At 42.0% G+C, this 25,934-nt stretch overlaps 1 protein-coding gene across 2 annotated transcripts in view; it reads right to left on the reverse strand.

Moving 5' to 3' along the window:
* The window catches only part of AK5 (adenylate kinase 5), a 2,642,541-nt gene that overhangs the window by 616,649 nt on the left and 1,999,958 nt on the right, over positions 1-25,934 (reverse strand). For both annotated transcript variants that reach the window (XM_085602038.1, XM_085602039.1), the window contains exon 10: positions 12,953-12,988. In XM_085602038.1, coding sequence (XP_085458164.1) covers positions 12,953-12,988 — 36 coding nt within the window. The remainder of the gene's footprint in view (positions 1-12,952; positions 12,989-25,934) is intronic.

Consider the following 25,934-nt stretch of genomic DNA (forward strand, 5'->3'; position numbering starts at 1 on the left):
TACGCTTTGTTCCTCTCTGAGCCACCCTTCTTTTCCAGTCTCACCCTCTTGGGGTTGATAAATTCCTCCAATATCGCAAGTTTTATTTGTTTGAAATTATGACATTTCTTAACGAAATGCCATACTATGGCGGATTCAAGTAATAATGTTTGAGTTAAGAGTTTCGAAGAAAATAAGAACATATTGTAATTAAACGAAAAAATGTTGGTACACACGTCGAAGTAAAATGATTTCCCACCTTCTCGAAAACCCCTATAAGAGTTTTCAATCTGTTGCCAAGGAAAGTAGCATATTTTGTGACAATTCGCGGCCTTTCATGAACTGCATTTAAAGGCAGTATTTGGTATCTTTTTAGGATATGTGCATCGACACTTTTATGTCTTCTGTAGAGTACAGGTATCGTCCTCCTAACAGCAAAAACGACTTAGAATTTCAATTTTACTTTTTTTCTTGCATAAGTGATACTCAATTACTCCATGAGATATTCATTTTCAAGGTGACTTGGACATCACGTTTTTGCTTACTTAATAAACAAATTGACTGCATGTCTAATTATTGCCTGTTTTTATTTGTTCTGCTTGCAAATCTGGTTTTGTAGAATTTTCGAAAAAGACCTGTCCTTTCCTTAGAGATGTGAATATATTCAATGTCTACACTGTTTGCCAGCATAATAATCAGAGCTGCATAAAATATTTACAGCCCAATACATTTTTATGAGAAAGGGGATCTAGGATGCAAATATAAACAAAGAACTTGGATTTTGCATTGTAAGGATAAAATATCATTTACTTCTATTTTCAAGAAATGGGACAAACATCTCGGAAAGAAGAATGCCTGCGTGAATTGTAATAGTATGGATGAAACTTAAAAGGCTCCAGTTTGAAAACAAGTTTCCGGTACTGCTATCAGCTAACATTTTCGGATGTCAATATAATATTCTAAAACTCTGAAAAACGGTGATACCTGAACAATATTGATTTTTGTTTTACTCTTACACTCTGCAGTTCCATGGTTACAAGCGACGGGTCCTAGGATGCTTGTTTCCAGTCCAAAGAGGACCTGGCTTGGCAGTTCGGGCTGGACTGTTCCCATGAGGCACAGGGTCAAGACTGATTTGCATATGGCTGGGTTCAAACTGGAATGGCATGGTGAGCAAAAAATCGATGGATTTAGGCCAAGATCTCTGTACTGGGGTGAATGTATGGCATTGTTCTGCATTCTGTCCATGAACTGTTGTTTTTTGTACAAGCGACCTCTGCCATGAAAAAGTCAAGTAGGTGAGTATATATTACCCAGCCATATACATTGAGGATCCAAGGCAGACATGAGCAATTCCTTTTTTACTAGACCCGATCTCCATAACTTTGTTCATACAATTCATCTCCTTTCCTCATAATCTTCTAAAACGGATGTATGACATAATCACGCATGCTTTTGCAAACGTATGCCATTACAACGCAGGCAATAGAACAAACACGTTGTTACCACACGTTCTATTACCACGCAAGTCATTACAACGACTTGCCTTAGGGAAGTGCTGGACTTGGAATAGTATATGTTACTACTCCAACTCCACTCTGTGCAACAGTATGGAACGTGTTGGATTTAAAATCCAACAACACGTTCCCTAATGCAAGTCGTGGTACTGGAACGCGTGGTAACAATACTTTTGTTGTATTACCCGCGTTGTAATGGTGCTACGTAGTTCTGGCTGTGTACTAAAGGCTGTTTCCCTTCTAAAACTATAGATACTTTATAGTTATCTATAGATATCTCTATAATGTGCTAACACTGCTTCAGAAGACACATGGGGAAATATTTACTAACAAGTAAAGTGTTGCTAGCACTGCTCTGCATTGAGGCAGTATACCATGGGTGGCTCATGAAAAAGAAGTGGATGTGACCAATATCTCTTTCACCCATGACTGAACAGAGGGTGTCTGAGGATTTTTTGGAAGCTAGAGAAATATTCTTACTGTTTCACTGTCCAAGGGAGCAGGTCCGAAATACTGAAACAGGGGACTCTGAAATGACTGTGGCTTATTTGAATTTGTTGATAGCATCTACCCCTTTATCAGCGAAGTGCAATAGCCACCTTCATGGGTATGGATGGATGTTGCCTTTTAGATATCAATGGCCAGCGAGATAAGTGCTCTTTTGCACCAGCTGTACAGTTTTACACAGGATTTGAGCTGCCACAGAGAACCAGTGTATCTCCGCCCTGGAGGTGAAAATGTATTCATGTTGTCTTATATATTTTACCACCTTGATCCTAAACATTTGTATAATTTGTAGTGAGTGGATAAAACTGACTATTAATAAAAGCCCATTGCACTAGCCCCCAGGCTTTCATGAGGAAGTCAAGGAAATGACATAATGGTCTCCTCTCTTTTGCCTTTCGTGATTGCCCTAAGAAAGAGTGATTGCAATTCTGCACAGGTTCTTCATAGAAGATGAGCCAGATGAAGAATAGCAACACAATAAAACTACTCAGGTACAGGGCAGTAAGAGACGATCAAGAAGAGTCCTCCAGACCAAACCAAAAGTATGGGCTACCGAAAAATAGGAAAAAATACCAAGACAAATTACCTATTACAGACAAGGAATACAGCGAAAAATGGGGATTCAAATACATTGTGACACTTCCTTGACTATGCAATTCCAATATTCCATATTACAAAATATCTGGTCAAAGATGTGGCCCAACTTATATGTAGGAGCACAGATGGACGGAGTCAAATTACAGGCCGCTGTAGTTTCAGTCAGGGAGATTATGCTGGGGGGTCCTAGAACCTGAGCATGATTCATTTGACCCCAAAGGAGTGATAATTAAGTGCTTATTTCTGTGTTAGGCATCACCAGGTTCGCTGTGAGTGACAACATTGCCACAACCTGACAACTGTTTGATCTGTCACCCACTTGTGACCATGTCACACATGCTATCTTCTTTGATGATCTCCAAGAACATAAAGTGGGAGGGGTAGCACTGAATTAGAAAACCTATTACTGAGTGACCATGTATTGTGTGTATTACTGCCATCCCTAGAGAAAATACACATGAAGTATTTTAGGGCTCTGACACTTCTCCTCCTTTGTTCAATGTCAACTTCAGCCTTTGGCAGAACTGATATGGGGGGCCACAGCTAATAATTCTACCTATATGTGAATGACACTCCAATTGTCTTCAGCTTTGGTGGATCCGGGTTTCTAAGGTGATGCATTTTAAGATAGGCATGATGGTCACTCAAGACTAGATGGGTAGCCATTGGCTCATTTTGAACTCCAGCAACGCAAATGTGATGGTTGGGGGAGATAATGAGAATGTGTGTCCCTCAGCATTCTATACTGAAAAGTTAGGCATATGTTAGTTACCTGTTGTACAGCTGAGAGATTTAATTGTTAGGCCTGATTCATTGCCTTTTGGCACCACACACTGAAGCTGTTTTGGTATTTGATTTTAGGTGCCCAGGATTTTAAAAATATTTTATTGCTTCTTTTTTAAATGAGGAGGTCAAGATACCAGGATTCAGACATCAAGTTACTTGCAAGGCTGGAAGGGCATGGAAACGATGAAAGACAGGGCAGTGGAGATTGGGCTCACAAAGAAACTAGACCACACAATCAAGCTACAGTAGACATCCTTACTTCTCGGTTATCACAAGTACTTACGGGGTAAGCGTGGGAAAGTGAATGAGTACATAAGGGCTTTTCTAACATGGAGCAGATGCCTAGCAACATGCCAGTTAGTTGCTGTAGTTTCTCTTATATTCATTAGTGCACACCTGTTCATTCGTTCCTGCACCTTTTTTATTTTCTTCCTTGCCAGGGTCTTGCAGTTAGAGTTCTTCCCTGGTTCCCTTCATAGTGGCTTTTTGTCTATGCCTTTGTTTCTCTCTTGGTTCCCTGTTTACCAGTTTAATTCCTTAGCCTATGACCTGCTAGTCTTTTGATGTCTGGGGGTCCTTTCTGGTATGCTGGTCTGACAAAAGCATATTCCAGCACCAATCGCCATTACGATGGGTAAGGCTTGATCCATCCTTGAATCTTACCTTTGTATCCACAGCGGTGCTGTATACATAACTTTCATATTTTATTTACCTCATAGCTAGTCCTTGGAAGACGTTCTCGGAAGCCTGCACTGAATGAGACAAATCTACCCAGTGAATACGTATCATGATCCCTTTTTACCCTTTTCCCCATTTTCCCCATGGTTCCTCCACATGGTGTATCATTTTTCAGATACCTTTACACATGGATTTAAGAACATAGAGATTTTGGCAGGCCTGAATACATAGAACCTCACCCAAAGTAGCTGCTACAAGGGTTGCCTTTCCAATTGGCTGTCATGTGTATCTATCTTCTCCGGTGTATCTTGACTTAAAAGCTTCTACACTGGTCTCCCCAAAAAAACGATTGTGAGGTTACAAAGACTATAGAACTAAAAAGCCAGAATGTGTTTAGATCTTCATAAACAGAACCACAGCAAACCTGCCTTTAAAACACCCTATTGGCTTTATGTGGAGACAGGGATAAGGTTCGATGTCTTCATAACAATCCTCATAGTGTATAGGGGACATGCCCAGAATGGTTGCAAAAACTGCTACTGCACCATGGCTGAACAAATACGCAGGAAGATGCCTGGAAGTGCATGGCTCAAACAGAGGTGACTTATTCAAAATGCCTCTGGATGATTAGGAATTAGTTGTTGTAAATTTTATCTGGTGCTTATTCATTGTTGTGCTCTTCAATTAGCTATCTAAAATATTGTAAATAGTGACAGTAGACTGGGGAAACATAAGCCCACAAACTCAGTCAAGTAAAGGTATTGGACATGATTGCCTGATTTGGCAAGAAAGTGAATAATCAAAATGAATAATCTCCTACAGTATGAGAATCTAATAATAATCCATAAAGTTAGATACCATGGAGTGTAGCTTGAACAATGATAGTGAGGGGTGACGAGGTACACTTCTTATGCAGAGGACAAACCTCAGTGGAGCTTCAAAAGGAAAACAGAAATGCAAAATTGTTTGTGTCCCATTCTTCTCATCGTCAATGTATGCTCGTGTTAGACCTGTCATCCTTAGGGTGGTATTTCCCCTGATTTTTTCTTTTTGCCTCTCAAATTGCTGATTGTTTTTGTTGGCCTTGAGACTATGAACACTTTACCACTACTAAACAGTGCTAAAGTGTAGGTGCTTCTCCCCTAAATATGATGACATTGGTGTATAATTGATTGGCACATTGCTGTATTGGTAAGTCCCTTGTAAAGTGGTATACCATATACCCAGGGTCTGTACTTCAAATGCTACTAGTGGGCTACATTACTGGCTGTACCACTCACAGAAGTAGCCTTTCAAACCTGTCTCAGGTTTGCCACTGCATGGTCTGTGTGTGTAATTTACTGACACTTTGACTTGGCATTTAAAACTATTTGTCAAGCATTAAACTCCCCTTTTATTACATAGAAGTCACCCCCAAGGGAGGCCCTAAGTAAGCCTAAGGGCAGAGTGCCATGCAAGTTAAAGGTACGTAAAAGGTAGGACATACATTTGTATGTTTTGCATGCCCTGGTAGTGACAAGCAGCCTATTTTCTCACCACTGTCGGGCCTCACCCTCTCATAGGCCAGCATTGGGAATTTCTTAATACACTTTTAAGGTGTAATTCCTGATCAGAGAAGCTTTTTCATGTTTCATATGTTTGGAATTATAATGATAAATCCTCCTAACTGATGAAGCTGGATTTAAAATTACTGTTTTAGAAAAGCCACATTTAGAAAGAGGCCATGCTTGACAACCAGTCTCCAATACACGTCTGGGTTGGGTGACAGCTACACTTTGTGCAGTCCCTCTAGACTACCACAAACACAGGCTCATATGCATTCTAAGCACTCATCTGCATTCTGATGGGTCTTCCTGTGTATGGAGGAATGGGAGAGACTGACACACTTCAATAGGTAGTGTCCTGTTCACACACAAAGCATTGATTTATCTCCGGGCAGATAAGACTGGGTTGAAAGGGATCCTTGTGAACTTCAGAGAGTTCCTCTTAAGTCACGCCCTACATCAAAGGCACTTTTGGATACAAGTACAGGGTCTCTGACCCCCTAAAACAAGACACTTCTAGATCTTGAATTGAACTTCTGTCAGAAGGACTGCTGTGCTGCTTAAAGCACACAACTGGACTGCTTTTCTGCTTGTTGCCCTGCTTCCTGTTGCATATGGACTCTGCTGGAAGGACTCTGCCTTCCCTCCTCCTAAAGATCTCCAAGGGCTTGCTTGCCTCCTGTTTTGTGAAATACTTCTTACAATTATGCTGGCACTGTTGGACTCTGCCCTCTGAGAGCCATATCCTTGCCTAAGGTGCACCCCTCCAAGATCTGGGCCTCAGAAGTGGGTTCTGCAGCTGTTTTCATCAAGAACCGATGCATTTCATCGACTGTGTGAGAAATTCTGCCACATCGCCCTTCGATGCTGCCGTTCAGGGTGTCTGATGACAGCAGCTCCACAGCCTGCACAGCTTGCACATCTCGCCACTGCCACAGCGTATTTACTTCAAAGGAGCTCGACGCAGGACCCCCTTTGCGTAGCTCGAAGATGATGCAGTAGACTCTCTACATCAACCAAAGCTCCATCCAAGGTATTTCTACAGTGGACTTGTCTGGGTACTTTAGTCAGCCTGCTGTCAATCGAGGAAAACTTGAACTCTGGATTTTCAAAGCTACCTCAATTAACCTTTTTACTGCTAGTGATTTCTAAACACTATTTTTAGTTTATTCTTTAAAAACATATGTTTCGACTTCTATAAATTGGATTTTTGTAGTTTTGGTCTTGTTTTACTAAGATAAATTGTCTCTATTTTTCTAAACCTGTGTGGAGTCTTTTTGTGTTGTAGTCATTATGTTGCTGTGTGTGTGTGTGTTGCACAAATATTTCACACTTTGCCTTTGTAGATAAGCCTTACTGTTCTGTGCCAAGCTACCAGAGGGTGAGGACAGCTTATCATACTGTGTATCTAGCTTATCTTGACTAGAGTAGTGGTTCCTGCCTGGCCTGGGTGCATACCTCAGCCGACCATGGATCCCGTTTCTAACAGCTCCCATCTGACATAAGGTCTGATGATGCTTTTTGAAGCACCCTCAAGAAATTGCAAACTGTAGGGAAGGGAAAGGACTACAGATAACTGACCTTGAACTATAGCTCGGTGGGATAAATATCAAGAGTTATCTAAGTGCTCCAGTGATATGAGGTGCCGCTTTACATAAAATGTAAAAACGTATCACGAGAATGATGTGCTTTAATTGGTCCTTCTCTGTACATGGTGAAAAACATTAAAACAGTTTTAGACCATTGTGAGGGAACTGTTAGCATGTTACATTGGCAAATGTTATTAAAGCAACTTTTTCATATCTGGACCCACAGAATCTTGTGCATACCAGGTCTACCAGTACAATTATGTGCTGCAGGTCATTCCTATGGTGCTTGAGGTCTCAAAACCAGAATGCCAGTTTTTGGAAACACTGGAGCAGGCAGGTATTAGTGGTGCACAAGCGAGTGGCATGCTGAACATCTGAACAACACACAGACCGACAACCTGAGAGCAGATGGCACTTGCCCGTCAGTATTGAGAAAATGGACTCTGGCCAACGCAAAAGGTCCACTTAAGTGAGCAATTAACTCCATGGGAAACCATGACTTGGTTTCAGGACAATATGTGTTGCCCATAGAACAGTTTCTACCCTCGCTCCAGACTTCTTGAGGAATGAGATAAGGAGCTATTGTCCTTTTATAAATTGGTGATCCCTCACTGAGAACATCAAAGAAAATATCAAATACATTTGAAATATCAAAGAATTTTATTGAAATTTCAGAAGCTCATGTAGACATATTTGTTTCTGGGTTGAGAGAGTCAGTTCATTTATATTGCAACAGTCGTTAGACTGTCTTAGTGTAATGCTGCTGCTTAATGAGTGAGTACTCCCATGAAAGCCTAAATGTACAGGTGAACATTCAATTCCAAACAATGAAATCTTGGTGCAGGTTAAAGTCTGATCATTTCGCCAGGAGAGGAAAAGCTGCCATGTGTCTGGGTGTTATCTTGATATCTATAACTTTCATCACTGACATCACACTGACACCTCTCCCTTGCCTTTGCAAGAATATTGCTTAACTTGAGCATGTGATATGTAATGGGAAGTGGGTAAAACTGGAACAAATGGCAGTCGGCAAAACGTACGCTCCCACTATCCTGTACTGAATTCAAGGATGTTCTCCTCTTTGGAATCATTTTAAAAAACGGGGCAAAATATTGTATTTTACCACACAGTTTTTTTTCTGACTATGACATAATTCAATGCTTTCATGGTGTGCCAAGCAAGTCAGACTCTCATCAGGGCCTTGCAGGTTTGCTCAACATTTTGAGATTAAGACATCAACATGGTGCATTTGAACAATAATTTCATAATGATGCTATTGCTAGCCTTAAGCTATGGATCGGCACCATCAGGACATGAATGTCCACAATATGATAAAAATTGGAATTAATATGAGAGTGTCTGCATCATACCAAGTCTGGACATCATGAAATCATGGATGTCCAAAATATGGCAAGAATAATCACCATTATACCAGGGCCACCATTCAACTCTGGATGGGTACCCTCATGTCATGGATTACCACAGTACCATCAGAATTACGACAATTATGCCTGGGACAGCATTTTACCAGGGGTAGCACAATGAAGCAATGAATGTTCATAATGTGAAATTGGTTACTGTATTCAAATATACACAGCGACAGGCCAATAAATCCGAATCATTCAAGTTGTGGCAACTGTTGATCTTTAAAAGGGTTGGGCAAATACTTGCCAACAGTTCAGCCCATTGTGTTTCTAAACTTCTCTTGAGAGTGGCCCATGTGTTAAGAATTACCTTCATTGTGCCAATGCCAGCATTTTGTTATGAATGTTCTCATGTCAATAAATACATACAATATTCCAGTACCAGTATTTTGCCACTGATATTGCCCACATACTATGGATGGCCCATATCTCAAAATTACCTCAAGTATATCGGAGGCAGAATTTTTATCATAGTTTGCTTGCCCCAACACAGCCCCTTGGACCCAATTTGCCATGGCTTCCATCTTCAAGGCAAAGAATTGTCTCCAGTAGGGCAGCACCAGAATTTTGCCATAGGCATCCCTTTATGTTAAATATTTCTTCCAGTATTTCAAGGTCTGCATTTTGCCTCGGGTGCCCTAACTTATGCCAAGAATTACCTGCAATTACCATGGGTGCCCAAGCCCAATAATTTCCTCCAGTGTGCAAGTGGCAGCATTTTTCCACAGGGGTCATGCCAAGAATTACTTCTAGTATGTCAGGGTCTGCATTTTGCCATGGGTGCCCTTTCTTAAGGTAAATATGTTCCCCAATAGTCCAGCAGCAGCAGGTTACAATTTGTTGTGCCATAAGCCCAGAATTCTATTGAGTACGCCATGGCCAGCGGCACACTCAAAATCATAAACACGCAAACTAGCACACTCTTACTCACTCACACTCTCTAACTCATACTCACACCCTATCACAATCACTGTCTTCCCCCTCTCTCGCTGTGTTGTAAAGTACTCCTGGGCCCACTCTGAGTCTCAATTTTAGTCAACATCTTTTTCTTAGGGTGACTTTTAACATGTTTTACACTAACATGATAATGTACTGAGAAACTACTGTACATTCAGGTAATTTCTTAGTAAGTATTATTATCATGTTATCCGTACACTCTGTCCAAGGCTAGGTACATAGAATCTAATGCCCTTGTATTTGGTTGTCCCGTTGGAGACAGGTCAGAGGCTCCAGATAAACCATTGCATCAGCTTTGCACCTTTGACACAGTGCAATTGGAATGATGTTTTTATTATGGAAACAGGCTTTGTGCAACATTCAGCAAAGGAGCACTTCTCCTGCGATGCACTGTGCCCAAGAAGCAGCCCTGCTGACTCTAACCTTTGTCTTGCAAAGTAGCCTGTCCTACATCAGACCGGCTTCCTGGTACATCATATCCAGGTATGGTGGGGTTAGACTATCCGAATGGATCTGGCAGAGGGTACTCCAGCGATGCTCTCGATAGTATAGATAGTGTTAGGTAGGAGTATAATCATATAGTAATGTCATAATGGTTACATTGTTTCTCTTTTTCACTATTCTTGTAATGCTGATTACAATGCTTTGTTTCATCTGCCTAATAATTGCAGCTCCTGCTCTCTATACAAGACTACGAATATTCCAATAAATGTTTGAAAAGCCGTATTCCTATCCTTCTCATGTTTACCTTCGCCATGCAAAGTAACAACGAAAGGATAAACCTGTTTCCAAGATTTCCTTGGGAAATACGAGTGGTCATGTTCAAGGTTGCTGATACCATCTGGGACCCTGGTAAGGTTAGTTGTTCAGAGGGCAGCACTGTGAACTAGGTAGGAACCAGCTCAATATTTCTGATGATATGTGTGACCTGAGTCCCCATATTCTGAAGTTTACGTTGTCCAGCTACACAGTCCTACTTAATTTGTAGGAAACGTATAACAACGGGAACTCACTCTGTCATGCTGCTCCTCACTCCCAATCACAGTTATCCTCACACCAACATACTCATACTTACTGGTCCACATTCTCACTTACAAACACACACACCCTTCCCGATTAACTGACTCTGAGCCCTGCACCATTGATAGCTACACACCTAGTGCCCTTTCACACCCTCTCACAATTTGCAATCACTCACTCCTTATAACGAACTCATACTCCTCCCACTCCCTCCCACTAACTTACACTTATTCATACACTTTCTGGAACTCAGATTCCCTCTTTCACTCTCATTGCCACTTTCAAACACATTCACTCAAACTCAATCTCTGTCCCTGCCAATCGCTCACAAACACACTCACACATACATCCAGAGAGAAATAATATTATTTTTTAACTTACCTTTCTTTCTTAGATGTAACTTGGAGACTCCCTGGCAGGAGCAGACAGGAATCTGGTGCTGGGCACTAGAATCGGCAAGCGATGATTCCCAAAGAGGAGTCAGAGATAGCAGAAGGCCAGGTTTTGAAGGGAGAAACCCACCTCAATCCCTCTCCAAGCTTCTTGATACGACTTGAAGCACAGCCCTATAAGATGCTGGGACAGTACTTGGGATCCTACCCCTGCTGCACAGTGTGGCTCCTCATTGGCCTTAGGGATGCACTGATAGGCACTATGACAGCTACATTTTAGCAGATACTTTGCTGACTGAGGCATGAGAAGTAAGTCTGGTAAACAGAAAGGATTTGGCCTGTGTTAGGGGATTGTAGCTGAAATGCAACCCATAAATGCACAATCTAGACATCCAGTCGTAGAGTGTTGCATTTTGAAACAAATTCTGTAGCTGAATCATACCTCACCCCCTCAGCCCCCTCCCCCTCCTCCTGTCATTAGGAGCTGGGAGAGGACTGGCTTGCACATGTACAGTGTTCACGAAAACCCCAAACACATGCTTTCATGAATATTGCTCAGTTAAGTCTTTAGCAGCAAACTAAAAGGGCAGAAATAGTTTCCTCATTGGAAGCAGGGCTATGCCCCATAGCCACTGATAAGGAGCTGCTGCTGCATTCAAGCTAAATATTTTAATACCCATCTTAAAATCTGCTTAGGTCTCATTCTAACTGTATCATCTCTTCATCAGTTTCTGATTTCCTGCTCTGCTCTAAGCTGTATTTCATTTCACAAGGCAGGCCCTTTGTCAGACTTGCCATTCCTGGAATGGTATTCCCCCCAAACAGTTTGTCTTCACCCCTGCTGATTTGTTGAATTTATTTTTGTTGTCTTTAGGACTATGTGCACTTAACCACTGTTAACCAGTGCTAAAGTGTTTGTGCACTCTCTTTTAAATATGGCAAAATAGGCCTACACCGAATTAGCACATTTAATTACCTAGTAAATGGTCCTACATGTTCCTAGGGCTTGTATATTAAAAGCTTCCAGTGGGCCTGCAGCACTTCATTGTGCCTCCCATTAACGTATATTTTTAAAACATGACTCACACCTACCACCGCAGTAAGTGGTGTAGTTTTTAGACTGCCATTTCGACTTGGCAAAATAAACCTTTTGTCAGGTCTAAACCTTCCCTTTTAATACATATAAGCCAGCCTTAAGGTAGGCCCTAAGAGCTAATTGGGCAGGGCGCACTGTATGTAAAAAGTAGGCTATGCGCTCTTAAGGTTTACCTGTCCTGACATGGGGTGAATTAATTGCGATTAGAGATGCTAACATTTTGAAACAAACAAGAGAGATGGTTGGTGCAATGAATGTGTGCTATTTTCACTCTGTCTGCAAAATGTGTTGTTGATTTTCTTTCAAATAGACAACGCATTAATATAAATACTCAGCTATGGATAGATTGCAACCTATCAGCTACACAAGTCTCCACAGCATCCTTTAGCCACAAATTTCACACCGCGTCCAATTCAACATCTTTGCAAGCGCTTCAACAAGCAGGCATCCTTGCAATGGCTCATCCTTCCTTCTTCAACTGCCCTCTGCAGACCCTGCCCCCGCCTTGAAATGGGCCCACAAACATGTTCAATTGGGTAAATACCAAATGTCTTACTGAGACCCATTCATAGCTATGAGACAGCAATAGTTAGTCCGATGATGAGGCAGAAGCACATTAGCATTTGTTTCATGAACGTTACTGAATCTTCAAACTTCATATACTGGCATCTTGCACTTTAATAGCAAGCCAAATTAATAAAAAATGAGCGCGCATTAACATTTGTGCATAACCTAAATGCTGTAAAACTGCAAGAAGCACATGGATGTACCTCTCGGTTGCTAGCTGTGCTCAGCAAATGAAACACTACAGGATGCGTTGAACACATGGCGCAGAATACAGTTCATTAATTAGGAATCAAACTTACCCAACACAAAAAGTATCCGAGACCTCTTCAGTTCTTCTGTAAAGTGAAGATCAGATTAAAGTTACAATGTTGCCCTCCTGGTGACAGATGCTCATGTTCTCAATTAATCATTTTAATCAACCATATGCAATATTACCGCCTATGCTCGGTTTGTGAATTTTATACTGTCCTTAGTTATCATTAAAATGTTCTTCAGCTTCCTCGTTTCCTCTTGCTCAATATGCTAATGCATTTTTAATATCCAATATTAATAAAAATAAAACTCTTGCGAGAAACCAAATGGAAAATAGCTGACAGTTTATCACAGAAACTACATTTTCTGTACAGTAAAACTTTCAAGATTTATATTTAAGAACAATTATTCCATACTCATAAATTCACTAAATAGTATGAGGATTTATAAATGGGGTAACAGTAAATTATGGGGTTGTTTTTCACTGAGGGGTTCTGACTGACATCAGATGGACAAGTAGAGCGAAGCTCGTTTTGTCTATGATGTTACTCTGAACCCTGAGGTGAAAAACATCCCAGTAAATAACTTAGTTTTTACCCATCTATAATTTGATTTTATTAATGGCCAACAAAATCATATATCCCTGCTATCACCCGCTACATCGGGTAGAGGAGTGATGGAGGAGCCATACAAAACATGGCCTTTCTAACTTGTCCCACATGTAAACATTTTTTTTAAAAAGAGCCTCTGCCACCCATTCCACCACTCTCTGTGCCATCCCTTCCATCTTCTCTAGGACCAGTGCCCCCTGCTTTCCAGTGCTGGACTGACAGGTGCTCAGAAAAGCCTGCCAGAGCAGCCTGGGATTCCTTTATGATGTAGCAACAGTGGGTAACAGCTTTTGATAACAGCTGTTGCATAGCAGTGAATTATTAGATTGAAGGCCATATTTATGGGCAAGTCATGCAGTGCAGTGCAGCAAGTCACCCTACTGCTCTGCACTTTGTGACAGGGAAAGATCAGGAATGTGCTATATTTAAGCCAATATGGCACATTCATGTCTTTTCCCTTGCGCTGGTGCTCATTTGGCAGCCTATCGCCAATACAGGTTCCTTGCACCATGGTGCAAGGATGACTGCGTTGTAAAGAGATTTGTTTTTGTGCAGGAAGGGGTACCTCCCAGCACAAATACAATCCCCTGAGGCATAATCCTTCTTCCATGTGTGCTGCAGAATGAAAGAGGAAAAAACAAGGAGAAATAAACATATTTCTCCTCGTTATCCCTCACCTGGGGATTTGGAGGCTTTTGACGCTTTCCCAGGTCTACCACTACTGGTAAATCTGAGAAAGCATCAAAATCCAAAGATGTTGCGTGGTACACTCACGCAAAGCCCAACGAAACACCTACCTGGCGCAGAGTAAAGCAACGCATTGCTTTGGCTACTGTGCATTATTCAAGATTTATGAAGCCAATCATGGCCACACAAGGTAGCCTTGCATGGCTTCTTAAATCTCATTTTAAATTTGCGTCATTGCGTGAAGCAAGAGCGACGCAAAGTGGCTAGTGAATTTGCCCCTTAGAATCCAGTCCTTCATGTTAGAGGCTCTCTACGAGAGTCATACTTAATAGTACAATAACTACTGTGAAATACGCATTGCAAGTAATTGGCGGCCTAGAAGAAAAGTTCCTTGGACAGAATTCCAACTCACCAGATAATTAGCCTTCAAGCATGACTCTCTGTGAAAGGTCGACAATACCAGAACATTCTGAGTTATTGGCAGTCCATTGCTAGGTGAAGGTTTCAAAGAGCCCTTCCTGCTGCAGACAAAATATGCTTTCAAAACACCAAAAAGCACCTTCACTCAAACCACCCAAATTACTTAATTCAATTTACGACTAACAATAGGTATTTGCCTGTTTGGTGAAAAATAAATCTTTTTTCATATCAACTAAACTAAACTGAGCAAGTAATTGTTTACCACATATCATTCACGGTTATTCAAAATTGAAATCTCTGGGTTCTGGTAAGGGTCATAAGCCAGTAGGCCTTTGATGTTGTTGTTTATCCTTCTACCAGCATCAACTAATACCATGAACTAACCATAATTTCCAGTTAACTCTAATGCATTCTGTAGCTGAAGAAAAACATCACTGGAATGGTGGGAGAGCGGGGGCAAGATGCCCACCGACTGATCTCGGCGAGAGCGGTGTCGGCTCTCACTCCTCCTGAAGCACCTAAGATGCACAGAGTGATGGCATAACATGGGCTTGACTCACCTGCCTCGCTTTGGCATATGAGTTTTCCCTCAGGATATCTGCTGTTGCAGCTAAAAAGGCTCAGTCTGGCTCTCCGACTGCTCACTCATCGGAGGCTGTTTAGAAATGGACAGCAATTTATGGCTCCCAATCAAGCAGAGCGGCCAGGGACGTTTTGAAGGACTCTATCAGATGTGGGACGAGGCTCAAGCCAGGGGTGGTGAGGGTCCCATGCAACGAAGGGCGGTGACAGTGTTACGAGGCAGAGAGAGGCTGGGGTGGCGGGAGGCACCCGCCTCCGGGCTGCAGCGGCTGTCGAAGAGGGCTCCTTGCGGCAGCCGACGGTAGCTGAGGCATTTAAATCTGTGATGGCCTCCAATATTGGCTCCGCCACCTCAGGAGCTCGGGGGGGGGGGCGGCTCTACGGAGGATGTTGTGGAGGCATCGGCGATGTTTTGGCAGCCAGAGTGGTGGCTGATGCGGCCTCCGATGCAGCGCCCGGGGATTCAAGCCTGGATCTGAGTACTCGCTCACTTCAGTCGGCTGGTGGGCTAGCCGCAATATCTGGAGCGGAGCTGTGCAGCGCTGGGAGTCAGGAGACCGAGGAAAGTGTAGCCGAAAATGCTGAGAGTGGTAAAATCCCTGCGGCGGGTCCGCAATTACAACAACTATCTGGGCGTCGGGGGGTGCTCCTCTCAACTTAACAATAGCACATTGATTGATGAGACAGTATACAGCGAGTCTGTATACAGCAAAGACGGAGATCAGAACAGCAATGGCCTTTTGGCATATCTCGATGCTTCAACAGTCAGGCATTACCTCCCAGATCATGGTCTACTGGACCTCTACCATCCCCAGAAGGAGATAAGTTTTATTCTCTAAACGATGACTCTGAATCATATGGGTTCAGCGAGTTTGATACATCTGATGAGACTGTCTCGGGGGAGTCATCCACTACCTAAACAACTCATCGCAGCAGATCCTCCCACTCAAAACGACAGGCAACGGCTAAAGCTAGAAACTTGAAGTCAGGTTCCGCCACAGCCCGCAAACTCGAATGGGATTACTCAGCAACAACAATGACCACAAGTATGGCCTATGGGTCTAATCCAGTGAATAGTGTTCAAGGGGGTCCTAATGGCCTTAATAATTCTGAATCTGCGGCTGCTTCACCTACATTAGAGCTGTGTACACCACTCTTAAGCAGATGCGGGGGGGGGCAAGGCAAGAGAGCCAAAGATCGCTCCAGGCCACTAAAAAACTGCAAGGCGCTATCCACAAAGTTAATAAGCTATGCACCGATATGACTGAATGGGTAACCCAGGTGGAAGAAATAACTGCTGCTCTGGAGGTAGAAGTCGACAAGCTTCAGACATTTAAGGAATTACAGACAAAACAGTCTATGGATATTTGCTGGAAGCTCGAAGATTTTTTAAACCAGCAACGTCAAAACAATGTACGGCTACTTGGACTGGAAGAAAATGTGGAGGGGGAGAATATTATGGCCTTTGTCATCTCTCTGTTGAAAGGTGCTTTTCCTGACCTTCCCCATTGGAACTGGGAGCCGGAGGTTCAGCAGGCTCACCGCTTCCCAATGTTTAGGAGGACTAATCCTAATAGCCAGGGGGACAGACCCAGGGCAATCCTGATCTATGTTGGGAATTTCCTAATAAGGCAGGCCATAATAGATCGGGCCAGACCAGATTCCAAACGATCTCATGAGGGCCACACCTTCTTCGCTCTGCCTGATTTTTGCCATACTACAGTCGAGTGGAGGTGGAGACTCCGACAGCGGATAACTCCCTTTCAGGGGTTGGGCTGTGAGGCCTTCTTGCTATTCCCCGCCCGGCTTAAGGTTATTTTGAATGGGAGGGGGAGAATGTTATTTTCTGAAATCAAGGCTCAAGAGTATCTCACTGAGCTTAAGGAAGCAAGGGGGAGGAATGGAATGGGCCGTATTACACAGGGGGGCGTGACTGCTGACTAATTATTGATGCTGATGTTCATGTAGGCTGCTTGTGTAGGCTCTTGGGACTTGAAGTTACTGAAGTATATATCTGCCTCGGGCCCATATGCTGCTATTTGATTATCAGACTTGGTTCTTCGGTATTTGTCACTGATTTATGGAGGCACATGGGGGTGAGTTCACATAGGATCTGGGTGCTTTGCGGGGGGAGGATCGGCACAGCTCAAGATGCGGGATCGGCTGTCATACATAGGTCATGTTTGACCTATCTGCCTGTAAGGGGTGTAGGAGGGGGTGGGGGGGGGGGAGTAGGGAGTGGTTCTTTACCAGGGGTTGGGATGTGTAAGGGCACAGCACAGTATTTTACAGCACATCACATGAGGGAACTTTTTATAACAGTTTTTTTAAGAAGGAGGAAAATGAGATCTGTTGGAGTCAATTGGGTTAAACCAAAAAAGTATTTGGGCTGCGGGTTAGAAGGAAACTTGTTTGGATAAATGAATCTTTGAATTGCGTCAATAAATGTGTGTGGGCTAAATGATCAGGGTAAAAGGCAACGGGCTGCAACTTTACTTAAATCATTGCGGATAGATATCCTATGTATCCAAGAGACGCACATAGAGGGTATCAGGTCTAAATTAATGGAACAATTGGGTTATCTACTTTTGGTTAATACCCAGCTTGGGACTCGAACGAGAGGGGTTGCCATTCTCACCAGAAGAAGGGATATTCTAATTAAAAGGAAATTGGCTGATAAGTGGGGCCGCTGGGCCATGGTAGAATGTTTGATGGGAGGGGAAAATTAAACAGTCTGCTCTGTATATGGGTCTACTGGGGACGACCTGGAGGTATTTGAATTTTTAGGCTCCGAATTACCAACATGGTCTACCCCAATAATATTGTGTGGGGATCTTAACATCAATGGGCTGGGTGGGCTATGGGGTATTTGAGGAGCTGGGTATACTGGCCGTAAAAGGAAGGTGTATAAGGCTCTAACTAACTTAATAAGGAATAACGGATTAACTGATATCTGCCCTTATTTAAAGCCCAAAGACCCTGGTAGCACGTTTTATTCAGCCCCTCATAAGGCACTTTATAGATTAGATTACTTTTTTTCATCACAGTGCTTGTTGGCGAAGGCTGCGATAGAGAAATGGTGCTCTCGCACCATAACCCTCTAGTTTTTACGGTTGGCTTTACAGGAGGGGCGAGGAGTAGACGAACCTGGACGTTTGAAAGAGGGTTGTTACAGGAGCAAGAATATCTACTCCATATGAAAGAATGGATCAAGGAATTCTGGGAGTTTAATATGGACAGTACGAGTGCCGGGGTAGTCTGGGACGCATTTAAAGCAGGGGTCAGAGGTGAGACCCTGAGCTATAGTTTGCGTTGGCAGAAGTGGGCGGCTCTGCGAGCAGAAGCACTATGTAGGATACTGATTGGGATTGAGGAGGAGCTGGCAATTGCTATACATATGGGTAATTCTATCGACGATATACTGCTCAGGCTGGATCTAAAGTAGAAATAGTAGGGCAAACAGCCGATAAAGCGGCTGAAAGGTTTTTGGTTAAAAAAGCACAGTGCTATGAATTTAGTGAAAAGGTGGGGCACTTCCTTGCTGTCAGACTGAGGCAAAAAAGCACGGCAGGGGAAATACTAGAAATAGTAGATGATAGTGGTAAAGTAGTTGCCGACCCTTTCGGTATACGGGAGGTCTTTCAACAATTTTATCAGCGCCTATTTAGTGAGGAATTTAAGGGGGAGCAAAATGCAACCCAAGAATATCTAAGCAGGATCCCGGTTCAGCAGACAGGGAATCCCTGGAGATTGTATTGACTCAGGATGAGATTTTGCATGCAGTGAGAAACCTCCCCTCAGGGAAAGCTGCAGGACCTGACCAAATGCCTCTAGAGTTTTATAAAATCTTTTGGGATGTGATTGGATGTGATTTGGTGGATATTATGCGCCAGGCTCAGCAGGGTGAGGTGGCACCCGAGTCCTGGGCTGGAGCAGATATTGTAGGTTTTTTTAAAAAAAAGGAAAGGCACCGAGAGAACCTGGTTGTTATCGGCCAATAACACTGATGAACAGCGATGCAAAGATTTTCGCTAAAGTCTTGGCGACCCGATTGAACTGTATTATCGGGTAAAGAATTCATCCCTGTCGGCATGGGTTTATCGCAGGGAGGGGAACAACACAGCAAATCCAGCAGGTAATAACTCTATTCGATGCAACGGAGGTCTCAGGGGACCCTATGGCGGTGATGCTTTTGGATGCAGAGAAAGCATTTGATAGGGTCTCCTGGGACTTCCTCTGGGAAGCTCTGAGATGGTTTGGCATCAGGAGGGGATATTAAAGTTATTGGGACTCTGCATAGAGCTCCAACGGCTAGGCTAAGAATAAACGGGGGATATGCTGCACCATTCCTGATTAAACGCGGTACAGGCAGGGTTGTCCCTCCTCTCCCCTCCTGTTTGCTATATAAAAAAACATTTTTGTACAAAAAACATTAAATACATCAGTCATACCCATTCATACCACTCATATCTTGTACAAATTACAATGTTACAAAATACATTGAAAAGGTCATCAATAACATAAAACTCAGAAAACACTATTTTGGTTCAACTCGAGGATTGGCCTCAGACTAAAGGTCGACGCGTTTCAGATCCCCTTTCATGTGGAGATCCTCATCAGGACCTATGTGTGACTGAAACAGAAAACAAAAACCTCATTTACTCAATGACCCAATATATTGCAAGTCACAGCCTACCAGCTGTTTTAATTCGACTCTTACCTGCAACACTGCAGCAACAAGAAGAAAAATCAATTCTGTGGACCTAAGAGAGGATGGAACATTGTAATTTGTACAAGATATGAGTGGTATGAATGGGTATGACTGATGTATTTAATGTTTTTTGTACAAAAATGTTTTTTGCGTCTTCTCTTTCAAAAAATGAATTTTGTATATAACAAATAATGCTTATCACTTCAAGTTGAGTTTTGTGTTTGGGGCACAATGTAGTGTTATGTGTTGTGTTTTATAAATCCAAATGATTGAAGATTAAATCTGACAGAAAAAGAAGTCATCAGTGTGTTGTTTTAATGACCACACTTGGAATATAAATAGGTGCTAAATAATGGGCAGCACTGGCAGCTCCCTTTGTTTTGTTGATTAGGCTAAGCCTTGCTGCTGACTAGCCAAGACCCTGATTGTTTTTTAGGTATACTAGCGGGCATCTGTCCGTGTGGTCAACAGGTGTTCCAAATGATCACCCTGTAAAAGTAAAGTCTTATGAGTTGTTTTTGCAGGAAATAGGTTCGGTCACCTGCCGCCACCAATCCAGCAGAGATCTCAAAAGAATTTTTGCTTATTTGTTGTTAGGTATATTGTTGTGTACTTCTTAGTGTAGCTTGACGTGACCATGACTGACCGAGACACATTCGCTTACACCGAAGAACATATAACTAAATTAATCAATGACCCTCCATTGTTTGCCTCAGTCTCTCTAAGTGCAACAGCGAAAATCACGAATGAATCTGACAAATTGATTCGATTAAAGAAAAAACAAATTAGGACTGACCTTCATGGTCACTTTTTGATCGAACACCTTAGAGCCGGAACCATCCCCAGCGGACTACAGATACGTAATGTACCTGTGATCTTTACGGAAGATCCCACTTATAAAAAAGGTTACAGTCAGATCGAAACCAAATGCAGCAGAGACCTCATGGTCCTTACTGTAGAAACGGCACAGCGTCTGTCAAAACAGCAGCTAGATGAAATTTCTGCTTTGGAAGCGGATATAAAAACAAACCAACTAATTACAGACGCGAAATCACTACTTGAGAAAGTTGATAAGGAAATCCTAGAATTTAAGGACTTCTCAATCAATCAGAAGGGGAACAAATTTGAAAAGGATAAGAAAAACTTTTCTTTAGACAAAGTGTACCCGTATCTCCAGACCGATTTTTACTCTCGACCAGAAGCACGCAAGTTTCTACCGGAATACCAAGGTAGATCTAGAAATAAATTCATTACTTTTTCCGAGACATCATCGTCAAGTGGCAGTGACATAGAAACCTCAGACGGCCGCCCTGAGTTCAATAGACATGGAAATTACCAACAAAACTATCAACAACAACCGTCTTTTTTAGGAAGAGGCCAACAGAAACAACGAGGACGTGTGAGATTCAACAACCAGCCATGGGAAATGTCAACGAGACGCCAACATTACAAAAATTAAATGTATCGCCAATTTACAATCTTTCAGATAAAATATTGACGGATGTACAAACAAGTGTACTGGAAAAAGGCTTGTCATTCGTCCCTGCAAGAGTAACCAACTTCATCAAAATAAAAACAGAAGTGATAGAATTTTGTAGAAAAGTGCGTTTGATCACTTTCTTCAAAGACAACCCAGCATTGATGCAGTCAGAAACAACAGGATTGAGAAAGAAATCTTTTTTCTGCCCACCATCAAACAAAGTTCCTAAGGAGGTCATCCTTTTTGAAAAAGTAATTCTATCAGCTATTTCAGAAGTTGAAAAAAAGCAGAAAAGATACAAAAAGACCAACTTCACTAAAGCCCAACAAGAGGCACTTCAAGAGCTAAAAGAGGATCAATCTATAACAATAAAGCAAGCCGATAAAGGCGGATCAATTGTTGTTTGGGGTACTGATCGGTACATTTCAGAAGCTAATAAACAACTAAGCAACGTTTGTTGCTACAGAAAAATAACATCTGACCCTACAGTAGAACTCAAGGGCAAATTGTTTAGCATCTTACAAATAGGTTTTGATCAAGGATTTTTGGGCAAAAAAGAGTATGAGTACCTAAAAAACAAACATCCCCGCATTCCGATCTTCTACGTACTTCCCAAAGTACACAAAGACCAATCAAGACCCCCGGGAAGACCAATAGTCTCGGGTTGTGAATCTCTGTTGGAGCCAATTTCCAAGTTCGTGGATTTTTTCTTAAAACCATTCATCCAGGAGGTAAAATCCTTTTTACAAGATACAACAGATTTCCTCAATAAATTAGAGCAAATGGATTTTGACAAAGACAACAACCTCCTAGTGACATTAGACGTCATGTCACTATACACAGAGATACCACAAGACGAAGGCCTAGCAGTGTTGGAATGCCTACTCAATAAAAGACCCAAACCGGAAAAGGTGCCCACACAATTCATCATGGACCTAGCGACTTTTGCTTTGAAAACCAACTATTTTAGTTTCAACAATGAATTATTTCTACAAATAAAGGGCGTGGCAATGGGGTGTCCCTTTGCCCCAGAATTGGCAGTTCTTTTTATGTCAAAATATGAAGAGACCTTTATTTATGACAACAATCCTTTTGCAGACAATATCAAGACATGGGTCCGTTATATCGACGACGTTTTTATGATTTGGTGCGGTGAAGAAGATCAACTACAGTCCTTTGTTAATTGGCTCAATAACAGAACAGCAGATATCAAATTCTCTATGAACTATTCTAGAACAAAAATGCCATTTCTGGACGTTGAAGTATATGCTGCAGATGGCAAGCTAGCAACTACACTCTTTAAGAAAAAGACAGACAGGAACAAAGCCCTACATTTTTCAAGTAGCCATCCAAGAAGCCTTAAAGAGAATTTGCCTTACGGGCAATTCCTGCGTATAAGAAGAAATTGTACATACAAGGATGAATATTTTGCAAACGCAGAGGTACTTAAGAACAATCTAGTAGCCCGAGGATATCCTAAAAAGCTTCTAAAAAGAGCGATCAAACGAGCATGGTGGACCCCACGGGATACGTTACTTCAAAGAAAAGATAAAAGAAAAACAGACAGAATTGTCTGTGTGTCTACTTATTGCCCGTCTTCAAACTGGCTTAAAAAGACTATAAATCAAAATTGGCACTTAGTAAAAAATCTCGAACCAACACTCAAAGAGGTTCCCCTCTTTGCGTTTAAAAAGGACAAAAGTATCGCCAACCAGATAGTCAGAGCAGCCCTTCCGAAAACTCAAAATATGACGATGAGAAGTTTCCTCAATTTGCCACCTATACAGGGCCACCACAAATGTGGCTCATGCGTGTGCTGTGAATCAACCATCGAAGGAGCACTTTTCACACACAAAGAAATACATTGGAAACACGATAAATTCACCAATTGCAAATCCAAGTATATTGTGTATGAAATATTATGTCCATGTGACAAATTATATATTGGAAAAACCAACCAAGAGATTCGATTAAGGATTCAACAGCACAAATCAAGAGTACGCAAAAAAGTGCAGAATGCACCATTGGTCAATCATTGGGTGGCCTTCGCCCACACGGAAAAAGACCTGAGATGGACCGTGATCTCAAAAGTTGAACAGGATATGAGAGGAGGCGATCTAGACTCCAAACTACTAAAACGTGAGGCAATGCTCATTGTCAAATTCAATACATCCATAGATGGGCTGAATGAATTATCCGAAATTTATAATCTGTAATGATTTTCTATACAATAAAATGAATAGTGCCCATACATGAATTTACAGCATACCACAACGTCCCCCTATTACAAGAGGGCATTCCCACCAACCAAACGAGTGTTTTCCAGTGCTAGTCTTCGTATGAGGATGGCGACTTTGGAAATACCTGAAATATAGTATCCGGATTTAGAAAGACGTTTTGTGCCCCTAACCTTCACCAGCGAGTCCGTCCCTACCTACTTTCTACAACATTCATGCGTTTATTGATCACGCACACACGACATGGACAAAATGATTATCAAGACATATGTTCAAAAAATTGTTCTGCAAGAATTAGTACAGGAGACCACATTAATATATTACAAGTAGTAATTAGCCAAAATATATCCTTCTAGATGTCCTTGGCAGGAAGTTTACATTCTAGGACAGCGTTGTACACTTAGGATCTAAATAAAGTTTGTTGATACACACGCGCGCACTGAACGTCGTTCTAAAACTACAACTCCCAGCGGCAATAAAGATCGCGAGAACAAGCGGGTTACACAGGCAATTCAATTCGGAGAAGGCGCCAATGCGGGAAAGACAACGAGCATCAATACATACAGGACACCGTTATACTCTGAGGTAAGACTTACGAGAGCTAAATAACAAACTGTGCCTCAGAATCATTTTTTAGTCGACCGGCATAACCGCTGCTCTACAGATTTCTAATTCGCCCGTTTCTGTCCATCTTAGATAAACAACTGTTCGATAACAAACGAAGACATCGTTCGTCCTGCTCTCGCTCCATTGAAAAAACGCTAAGATTCAAGGTATCATTGTGAAACTAGCAGTTTCTGAAAGCATGATTTACATCTGCAAGCCCCGTGCTTATAGTTATGCGTTAATTCTTTCAGCGCACAGCAATCTCCATTTCCCGCCCGCAGCTGGGTCCATACAATATCAAGATACTACAAGTAAGAAACCATTATTTTTAAAAAAACATTGACGGTACTGCCTGTTTTAGTAGACGGACGTTGACTTTTAATTAAGTATGACTATATCCAGAGTCATTGTTCCATCCTCTCTTAGGTCCACAGAATTGATTTTTCTTCTTGTTGCTGCAGTGTTGCAGGTAAGAGTCGAATTAAAACAGCTGGTAGGCTGTGACTTGCAATATATTGGGTCATTGAGTAAATGAGGTTTTTGTTTTCTGTTTCAGTCACACATAGGTCCTGATGAGGATCTCCACATGAAAGGGGATCTGAAACGCGTCGACCTTTAGTCTGAGGCCAATCCTCGAGTTGAACCAAAATAGTGTTTTCTGAGTTTTATGTTATTGATGGCCTTTTCAATGTATTTTGTAACATTGTAATTTGTACAAGATATGAGTGGTATGAATGGGTATGACTGATGTATTTAATGTTTTTTGTACAAAAATGTTTTTTGCGTCTTCTCTTTCAAAAAATGAATTTTGTATATAACAAATAATGCTTATCACTTCAAGTTGAGTTTTGTGTTTGGGGCACAATGTAGTGTTATGTGTTGTGTTTTATAAATCCAAATGATTGAAGATTAAATCTGACAGAAAAAGAAGTCATCAGTGTGTTGTTTTAATGACCACACTTGGAATATAAATAGGTGCTAAATAATGGGCAGCACTGGCAGCTCCCTTTGTTTTGTTGATTAGGCTAAGCCTTGCTGCTGACTAGCCAAGACCCTGATTGTTTTTTAGGCATATGCTGATGACATCGCCATTATTACCAGTAGCCCGCTAACTGCTTTAGAAGCTGTGGAGGAGGTAGCCCAAGATTTTGGGAAGATTGCTGGACATGCCCTAAATAGACAAAAGACCCAGATTGTTAAGAACGGAAAGGTTGATTTGGCCGATGATCGGGTGACAGAAACAGACGTTTATCTGGCCATTGGTATAACAGCCGAGGTCGGGAAGATAGTGGCAATAAATATTGAGCCAGTAATCAGGAAGGCCAAACTAGACTTTGACAGATTTAATAACCTACATTTGTCTCAGGTGGGCCGCTGCAACGTGGTAAAAATGATGTTTCTGCCCAAAATACTCTACCTGTTTCGTGCAATACCCCTAGAATTTGAAAAACAATGGTTTGTTGCATTAGAGGGCATAGTTAACAGTTTTATCTGGGCATACGGTAAAACTAGGAGGGCGTATAGGTTTATGTCATTGCCCAGGAACAAAGGTGGCTTTGCCATACCTAATTTTTTAAAGCTTACTACTGGGCTGTGGCCCTCCAATATATGGGCAATCTAATGGGTGGGTGTATGGTAGATCCTTGGGATGGAGTTGGGTTATCAGATGTGTGTAAGTTATTGCTAGGTGATGAT

The sequence above is a fragment of the Triturus cristatus genome, chromosome 4_2, assembly GCF_964204655.1.
Source record: "Triturus cristatus chromosome 4_2, aTriCri1.1, whole genome shotgun sequence".
NCBI classification, from domain to species: Eukaryota; Metazoa; Chordata; class Amphibia; order Caudata; family Salamandridae; genus Triturus; species Triturus cristatus.